The 9522-nt window shown below is 44.0% G+C and overlaps 1 protein-coding gene across 1 annotated transcript; it reads right to left on the bottom strand.

The window, feature by feature from the left end:
- Positions 1-787: 787 nt before the first annotated feature.
- CCNB1 (cyclin B1) lies at positions 788-9084 on the bottom strand. The gene is given in 10 exon segments (XM_060146105.1): positions 788-1296; positions 1832-1942; positions 2567-2707; positions 2983-3219; positions 3436-3594; positions 4993-5175; positions 7942-7961; positions 7964-8111; positions 8206-8376; positions 8983-9084. Coding segments are annotated over 10 exon segments (1299 nt in total). The 5' UTR covers positions 9004-9084; the 3' UTR covers positions 788-1188.
- Positions 9085-9522: the final 438 nt, after the last annotated feature.

Here is a 9522-nt window from a genome sequence, read left to right as displayed (position 1 = left end):
TACAAATTGATAAATAAGCAGACAACAAAAATTGATTCAACTACTCATAAGAAGTATAAATTAAAACAGCAAACAAAATAGGATATTTTTTGCCAAACTCACAGAAATTAAAGAGAATGATTACCTTCAGTTCTGGCAAGGATGCAGAGAAAACCAGAACTTTTGTACATTTATTGCTGATGACACTGAGAAAGTCAGCTGGCTGTACCTGCCAGAACTTAGAACACACTCTTTGGAGAACCCAGTGTACATAAAGAAAGGCATGGGATATAATGACATTTAAACAGCATTGTCTGTAGGAGCAAAGACAAAAAGCAATCTGAACAGGGGAATAGTTAATTACATTATAGTATATCCGTACTATGGACTATAATGCCCAAATACAGGTAAGGCTTGTCCATGTTGAAAGAATTGCTAAGTATATAGAATGATCTCATTTTTTTAATACCCCCACTATAATAATTTACATGCAGGTCTATATTCATAGAAGGCATGACTGGCTACATCCCAAACTCCTGATATCCTTCAGGTGGATGGGATTGAGACGTAGGAGAGTAAGAGGGGGTGGGTAAATAAACGTTTTTAGATACTTATTTGTTTTGAGGATTGTTTTATTTTCTTAACCAATAAAGAAAAGGCAAACTAGGTTTTGAATATAAATTAAAATTCTTATTTTTCCAAGTGAAAAAGCTGATACTAGTTTAAGTTGATAATGTAAGAAAGTGGTACGAGTAGATTACTTAGAATTATAGCAGCAACCACCAGAGGAAATAGAAATCGGGGGAATTGGGAATGAGGTGGTACTTTTCCTTACATAGAACTAGGCAGCCAATTCTCTTAAGATGACTGGGCTTACATACAGTATGACATAAAGTAAGTAAGGATTGTAAATGCCCTCAAGAGCTTAGTATTTATTTGAAGTAAAGCCAGGTACATAAAACAAGAACCAAGAAGAATCAATTGTGTATATTAATTGGGTCCCCAGGTAATTGAAAGCAGTTTTTTTACTATTCCCCCACTGAACCTTTAAAACAACCTGTGGGAAGCAGCCACATTCAAATGAGTTAAGGTTTAAGTAAAAAGGACTACAACTTTATTAAAAGTAAATAAATGTAACATATAATATGTACAGATGGCACATGGTGCCAATTTTATTTGCAGATTTTATAGTATTCCAAAGTTCACAAATTACACCTTTGCCACAGCCTTGGCTAAATCTTGAACTAGTGCAGAATTCAGCTGTGCTAGAATGCTGATCTTAGCATGCTTAGACGTAGCATACTTGTTCTTGATAGTCTGGAAGAGAAAAGCATAGTAATTAATGAAGGAAAAGAGGAAAACATCATAGGAACCAACGATACACATATACACTTAAAAATCAACTCCTTAAAAGCAAGCTATGAATTTACAGGCATAAAATCTTAATGACTGGACTTCCCTGGTGACACAGTGGTTAGGAGTCCGCCTGCCAATGCAGGGGACAAGGGTTTGAGCCCTGGTCGGAGAAGATCCCACATGCCGCGGAGCAACTAAGCCCGTGCGCTGTAACTACTGAGCCTGAGCTCTCGACCCCGAGAGCCACAACTACTGAGCATGAGTGCCACAACTACTAAAGCCTGTGCACCTAAAGCCTGTGTTCTGTGACGAAAGAAGCCACCTCAATAAGAAGCCTGCGCACCGCAACGAAGAGTATCCCCCACTCAGCGCAACAAGAGAAAGCCCGAGCGCAGCAACGAAGACCCAACACAGCCATAAATAAATAAATTTACTAAAAAAAAAATCTTAAATGATTTTCCACTTTTCCCAACACCATACAGTACCACTGACTCACCATATGCTTTGTAAGCCCACGATTCACTATGATTATATTCTTAGCCAGGTGTTGCATAACAAGAAGAAGGGATTCTTCAGTGTATGACAGGTAATGCTGTAGAGTTGGTGTCTAAGGCAACAAAAGTTAATGTTGAAAATGCTCATCACCAATGATTTTCATAAAATTTCTAGATGTTATTCAAAACTAGGGTAGGGAAGTAGATACTGTATGACGGATTATAATCAAAATTTAAGACAAGCTTAGGACCCCTTCTTCCCCAAATACCCTTCTTTCATGGCTTCTCTAGGATCCTGTGCTCCAACCTAATTACACTTTTGTAATTGCTGACTTGCCCACCCCAAAGCTAGACTCCAAGTTCTTTGGAGCTGACTTTCTCATTCATAATTCTATTTCTAGGGCCTAGAGTATCACACGGCATATAAGAGAAATACTTGTTGAATCAACGAATACGAACGAACTTCTAGTATGTCATTTGACCTGCTTGAGCTTCTCCATCTGTAAGGAGTAGCAGCTGCTCTGCCTTTCTCAAAGGGGTATTAGATAGATGAGATTAGGCAGTGAAACGGAAGCATTCTATGGAGATATCACAAACAAGATATTTTAAATCATTCCCTCAGTAGATGCCATATTTAAGAACCATTTGAACTGTCCTTTAATGACAACAGTTCTGTATGCTGTAAATATTATAATTTAAAAGCTCAGGGTAACCTCAGTTTGTGGGACAGAGCTTACCCATTCACCATTATCAAGAATTTTCAGTGCTAAGCAAAAAGCTCCCGCTGCAATCTGAGAAGGAGGAAAGTGCACCATATCGTAGTCCAACATAGTTAGTTCCATCAGATATTTGGCCAAAGTATGTAGCTCAACATCAACCTGGAATAAAACCCACAGGTTCTGTCAAGAGAATTCTGCATTGGCAGTAACTGGTATGCCCATAACTAACTACAGATGTTTGCCTACAAACTCTCAAATGCAATTGCCCGTGAAAGGCTTTAATAATAATATTAACATACAGCCTGATTGGAAATAAATACCATCTTTATCCCTTCCTCATGTAGTTAGGTATAAATACAAGGCACTTGAATTAGATCTCATTGGCCAGCAGTATTCCCTAATGTACCATACCAAAGGTTTCAAGAAATCTGTACCTCTCCAATCTTAGATGCTCTCCGAAGGAAATGCAGGGGTAGAGGGCGACCCAGACTAAAATTTAAAGCTCTTAGAATCTTCATTTCCATCTGTCTGATTTGGTACTTAGTGTAGGTGTTGTCAGTCACAAAGGCAAAGTCACCAATTTCTGGAGGGTACATTTCCTCATATTTGCTTGCAATAAACATGGCAGTGACACCAACCAGCTGCAGCATCTTCTTGGGCACACAATTATCCTGCAATGGGAATTTCAACTGGATCAATAAGTAATACATATTTGAAAAAGGAGGCACAGAATTGTGAAGGAGTGGTGGGAAAGACACACTCTCACAACGGAATCTCCATTAATGACACCCCATGCCTCAAGACAGATTTTAGCTGAAAAAGTCTGTTTCTTATGACTCAGCTAGGACCCTGGAAGGGAGAACCCTCAGTTGTTGAATTACGCTCACCTGCATGAACCGATCAATAATGGAAACAGTCATGTACATGGTCTCCTGGAGTAACCTGAATTTCATTTGAACCTGCACTAGCCAGTCAATTAGGATGGCTCTCATGTTTCCAGTGACTTCACGACCCAGTAGGTATTTTGGTCTGACTGCTTGCTCTTCCTGCAAAAGAAGTGCTGATTATCCTAAGAAGCAAGACTCCACATGACATTTCTGACCAGAAATAGTAACCTCAAAATAGCTCTGGAACATTTAGAATCTCTAAAATGTTCTTAACTCAGTTATTCATTTGGTCACTGCAAACAGCTCTACCACTGAGAAACAAAGAAAGCAAACATTAAACAGGACAGTGTGACAGGTTTTCATATTGGCAAATCTTACTATGTCCAATTCACCATCACTACTACTGGCCCACACCCTTTCCCCGCTTCTTCCCAAATAAGGATACCATACTACCTATCATCTCAGATCTTTTCACTTAAGACTCTAAAACCCACAGCCTGAGCTTTATGAAGTAGAAAATATAGCAGCACCTTCCAGATTAGCTGGAACCAATATGCTACCACTCCTACTCCAGGGTTTAAACCCCCCAAACACCATAGGTAACAAAAGTCAACCATCAAAATCCAGCACACACATCTGCTAAACCCACTCCTCCAAAGTTAGAAACAAACTTTAAAGACAAGGGAGAAAAGAAATCCACAGCAGAAGGCTGGTCCTGGCAAGGAACCAGGACAATCCTGTAGAAAATGCAGATGCCCAAAAGAACCAGGCAAGAGCCTGAAGATGTTAATGATGCCACTAGAACACAACGCATTATAAACAAGCAACTGGGTAAATTTGGTAACTGTATAGCTTATGTTGTTAACATACAGAATGCTTCCTTTTTTGGGGGGGAAAAGGGCAAAGGACACTAATAGAAAGTTTCAGAAATAGGATGAAATGGAAGAAAACCAAAACCTTTAGCTTTTGAGTATACTCCTCTTGTACACAAAGAACAATTTCCCTGATATCACATGCTCATAAGCAACACTGACCCAAAATGCCTTTTTTTGGCTATAGTTTTCCAGCATCTTCTCCATTACCATGTACCTCCTGCCTGTTACGCTCCTTAAACCCAGAATTTGGGACTCACTCACTCCTAACTGTGATAGATATAAAATACCTTTCAATCTGTGGACTTTCCTTTAGGAAGAGCCACGGTAGTATCCACTCTCACTTTGAATTTTCCCTGTTCAAAATGGCAAATAGAGACTTCATTGGGAATTTCCTGGCTGTCCAGTGGTTAGGACTTTCACTGCCAGGCCCGGGGTTCAATCCCTGGTCAGGGAACTAAGATCCCACAAGCCATGCATGCAACCCCCGCCCCCACCAAAAAAAAAAAAAATTACATTGGCTTACTTTGGGACTTTTTATTCTTCCACGAAGAATTTCCAAGTGGAACCTACTGTTAAGAAATGCTGCTCATATCTTGCTTAAATTGTTGTGAACTGTTAATGGAAAATCTCTTTAATAAAGCTAGATGCAGTTTAGAAAAAATAAAGGTTTCATATTACTGACCTCAAGTTGTCTCAGATAAGCATAGATATCTTTTACATATTCACTACAAAGGTTTGGATCTGCTCCGTCTTCTGCATCCACATCATTCACTGCAAGAATTACATCAGAGAAAGCCTGGCACAGATACTCTTCCGCAGGGGCACAGCCAGATGTTTCCATGGGGCTTGGAGAGGGAGTATCAACCTTGAAACAGAATGGACTTTTTGAAATAATAGCAAAGAGGAGCATACAATCTGGGAATGAAGGTCAGATTATTGGTACCAATTCAAGAGACTATCTGCTGAACAGAAATACAATTCATTTACCTTTACAAATTTATTCAATTTGTCTTCAGGAAGTGAGTAATATGAAAGATGAAATGCCAACTTAGACTGAATCAGTTTAGAGTCAGAATGCTAACAGGTAAAACAGAGAGGAAGCAAGTTCACATCTAGACTTTCCTCCAAAGGAAACTGATAAGTAACGCATTTGCTTAGCAATGTCATGTAAAGTTAATCCAAGTGAATGACAAGTTAGTCTTTAGTAACATGGCCTGCACCCACTGCACAGAAGAACACAAGTCCTGTCCCAACTACTAAGGATTTTATTTATTTATTTTTGGCTGTGTTGGGTCTTTGTTGCTGCAAGCAGGCTTTCTCTAGTTGCGGGAGTGGGGTCTCCTCTTCATTGAGTTGCGCAGGCTTCTCATTGCGGTGGCTTCTCTTGTGGCAGAGCATGGGCTCTAGGCACACGGGCTTCAGTAGTGTGGCACGCAGGTTCAATAGTTGTGGCTCGCGGGTTCTAGAGCGCAGGCTCAGTAGTTGTGGCACACGGGCCTAGTTGCTCTGTGGCATGTGGGATCTTCCCAGACCAGGGCCCGAACCCGGGTCCCCTGCATTGGCAGGCGGATTCTTAACCACTGCGCCACCAGGGAAGCCCCCAAACTACTAAGGATTAACTGACTTTGTTATCATGAACCATTTTCTTCAAGCTCCAGTTACCCCGTTGTCCAAACATTTATTGAGCACTTCCTTTTTTTTTTTTTTTTTTTTTTCTTCAGTACGCGGGCCTCTCACTTGTTGTGGCCTCTCCCGTTGTGGAGCACAGGTTCCGGACACACAGCCTCAGCGTCCATGGCTCACGGGCCCAGCCGCTCCGCGGCATGTGGGATCTTCCCGGACCGGGGCACAAACCCGTGTCCCCTGCATCGGCAGGCGGACTCTGAACCACTGTGCCACCAGGTAAGCCCTATTGAGCACTTTCTTAAGCTCTATGATAGGCACTAGCTTTATGGTGTCCTCAAGGGGCTTTGAATTTAGAAGAAATAAGTAAATGAAGTAAAGAGATTGATTCTCGGAACAAATCCTAGAGGTGCGGGAAGTTAGGGTAGGGTTGGGAAAGTTAGGGAAAGCTTTAGGTGTTGATGATTGAGCTGTTTTGAAGGATGAGAAGGTTATCAGTTAAAAGAAAGGGAGTGGGAGGGCTTCCCTGGTGGCGCAGTGGTTGAGAGTCCGCCTGCCGATGCAGGGGACACGGGGATGCAGGGGACACAGGTTCGTGCCCCGGTCCGGGAGAATCCCACGTGCCGCGGAGCGGCTGGGCCCGTGAGCCATGGCCGCTGAGCCTGCGCACCGCAAAAACAAAACAAACAAAAAGAGGGTGGGAAAGTGAAGGCAAGAATCAGTATGGGACTTTGACGGAAAGCTCAGGTCTTTTGGTATGGCCAGTTAAAGACTGCGCATGCTACAGGTTTCTGTGATATGTCCAGAAGGACAATACTAAAGCCATAGCCTCACATCCCTTTCCCTTAGATATAGACAGTTAGGCTGAATAACTTTAACCGATCATTTTCCCAACCAGCTTTAATGAAGTTTTAAAAATTAGAACTTAAGAATGCAGTGCATTGCTGGTCAGGGAACTAGATCCCACATGCATGCTACAACTAAGAGTTCGCATGCCACAACTAAGGAGCCCAAGTACCGCAACTAAGGAGCCAGCAAGCCACAACTAAGACCTGGCACAACCAAGTAAATATTGAAGAAAAAAAAAATGCAGTTCATTGAAGTGTCAGGAAAGCAGCCTCTTCTAGATGGTGTATATTTTCTTCACAGGAGTAGATACATTTACATACCTGATATTTAATAAAATGTTCTTGGTTTTTGAGGCTGTTAACTCATCTTCTTACCTTCTCTGAATAGCTCCATTTTCTGCTTTACATCCTTATATAAATTCCAATATTACAGATTTATTATTAATTATTTGGTGACCACATTATGGAGTAAAAAAAAAAAAAAAAAAGGGCTTCCCTGGTGGCGCAGTGGTTGAGAGTCCGCCTGCCGATGCGATGCAGGGGACACGGGTTCGTGCCCCGGTTCGGGAAGATCCCACATGCCGCGGAGCGGCTGGGCCCGTGAGCCACGGCCGCTGAGCCTGCGCATCCGGAGCCTGTTGCTCCGCAACGGGAGGGAGAGGCCACAACAGTGAGAGGCCCGCGTACCGCAAAAAAAAAAAAAAAAAGGACTCAAGAGAACAATCTGTGTTTCAGTCAATAAATTCTGGCCAGAGATGGCTTGTACCCAAAGACAGCAAAATCTTTAGTCCAGGCAGCTACTACTCAGTACGGTAAACAAAGGAGGGGTAGTATAACAAAGCAATTAAAAGCATAGATTCTGAAGCCAGATAGCCTGGGTTTGAATCCAATTATGTGCCACTGATGAGATATGACCCTAGAAAAGATACTTAATACTTCTCTATGCCGTTATCTAAAAGTAGAGGTAATAATACCAGCGCACTAAGAGAGTGTAAGATTATGTGAGCTAATGCATGTAAAGTGCTTAGCAGAGCCTACCTCCTGCTAAGCACTCTATACATGTTACTATTTTTCCTATTTAGTCAAATGCTATGCCATGCATAAATAAAATGAAGGGAAAAGAAACAATCAACAGGCTCTAAAATATTACAATTGTTTACCAAAATAGGCTCAGGGGAAGTTTCTCTTCTTTAACAGGCTCGGTTTCCGGCTCTGGCTCTGGCTCCAGATCCAGCTCCGGCTGGGGCTCCGGCACAGGTACAGGAGCCTTTTCCAGAGGTTTTGGTAGTTTTTTAGCAATAACTTTTCCAGCAGCTAAAGTTTTTGCTTCCTGTGGATGAAAAGGAGAGAATGGAATGTTTCTCCATCACAGGTTACAGTTGGAAGGCAGACTCTTACAGAGTAGTTGAATCAGGAAGAGTTACCTTTTTCAGGGGCAATTTGGCCTGTGGCTGTTCACTGACTTTGTTGCCGATGTCTCCAAGGGCTGTTCTTGGCCTCAGCCCGGGCTTAGAGGCTGCAACAGTGGCCACAGGCACGCGCTTTGCGCCTGCCATACTGACCTTCGCCTTATTTTCAGCATTAATTTTCGTGTTCTGTAAGAAGCAAGACCACTTTGAGAGCTGGCTCGGCCAAGTTAGAGTAAATCAACGGTTAAAGCGGGGGCAAAACAGAGGCTCTCAGGAGGAATGCCGACTGTAAATGGGTTCCCAGGGGAAACCTGCGTTCCAGGGTCTACGCTAAAGCTGTTAACAAGCCAGATTCCTCCCCGAACCTGTTCTTTCACCTATTGAGGATTGCCTGCTCAGTGCCCGCCTGACCTAAAATACCATGAATTTACATTTGAAAGGAAATCGAAAAAGCCTTAATTGCAGGAAGCTTTCCTGTGGGGAGGGGGTTATGCAGTTGGTGGGAGCTCGCTCAGGGGTCCTCGGTCACCATTTACAAAGGTTTCGCGTCTACCCTCCATCTGTCCCCTCCCCCCCCACTTTATCCAAGCCCCATCCACTTCTTTCTCACCTTCCTCTCTCCGTCTGTCCGCGCCCCAAACTCTCCCACCATTTTAGGGGCCCACCGACCGCCATCCTCCCCCCAAATCTGTCCCGGTCCACTCCTGCCAGGGGAACTCCAGCAGGCGAGATAGGGAGAGGAGACGCAGCGAGCCAGGAGAGCCGCGTTTGTTCCCGTCCCTAGCAGCTCACCCTGGTGATCCGGAGCGCCATGGCTTCCTCTGCACCAGGCAGCAGCTCAGTGGGAAGAAGCAGAGCACGGGAGCCCCAGACCAGCCGGGGACCTTGAACCACCGGCAGCCACCGCAGGCCAGCACGCCGGGGAGGAATCTGGCCCCGCTTGAGGTTTAAACCCCGCACCGCTCCTCGCTATTGGCTTGTTCGTGGCACTCGCTCGCTTCCCATTGGCGGCGGCCGGTTCCTCCTAGAATGCGTTTCCAGGGCGATCCCGCGAAAAAGTTCGGGCGGGGGTGGGGCCATACCATCGGTCTGGCTCGGCGCCTGCGCCCTCAAGAAGCAGCTACTGTTGTCACCTAGAGAGGGGTGATCACCGCCCACCTGGAGAGGGGTGATCACCGCCCACCTGGAGAGGCGAAGCTGTGCGCCGCCATGGTTAGCAGCGGTGCCTTAGAAAAGAGAGTGGAGCCGCTGGTTTGACGTGAGAGGAAGTTATGGCTTTAGTCCTACTTATTGTTAAACACACTTTCCTCTTCTGCAGTGGCATGTAGCAGG

The sequence above is a fragment of the Lagenorhynchus albirostris genome, chromosome 3, assembly GCF_949774975.1.
Source record: "Lagenorhynchus albirostris chromosome 3, mLagAlb1.1, whole genome shotgun sequence".
Classification (NCBI taxonomy): Eukaryota; Metazoa; Chordata; class Mammalia; order Artiodactyla; family Delphinidae; genus Lagenorhynchus; species Lagenorhynchus albirostris.
Note: the sequence above shows the minus strand (reverse complement) of the source record. Positions and strands in the feature narration are given on the sequence as shown.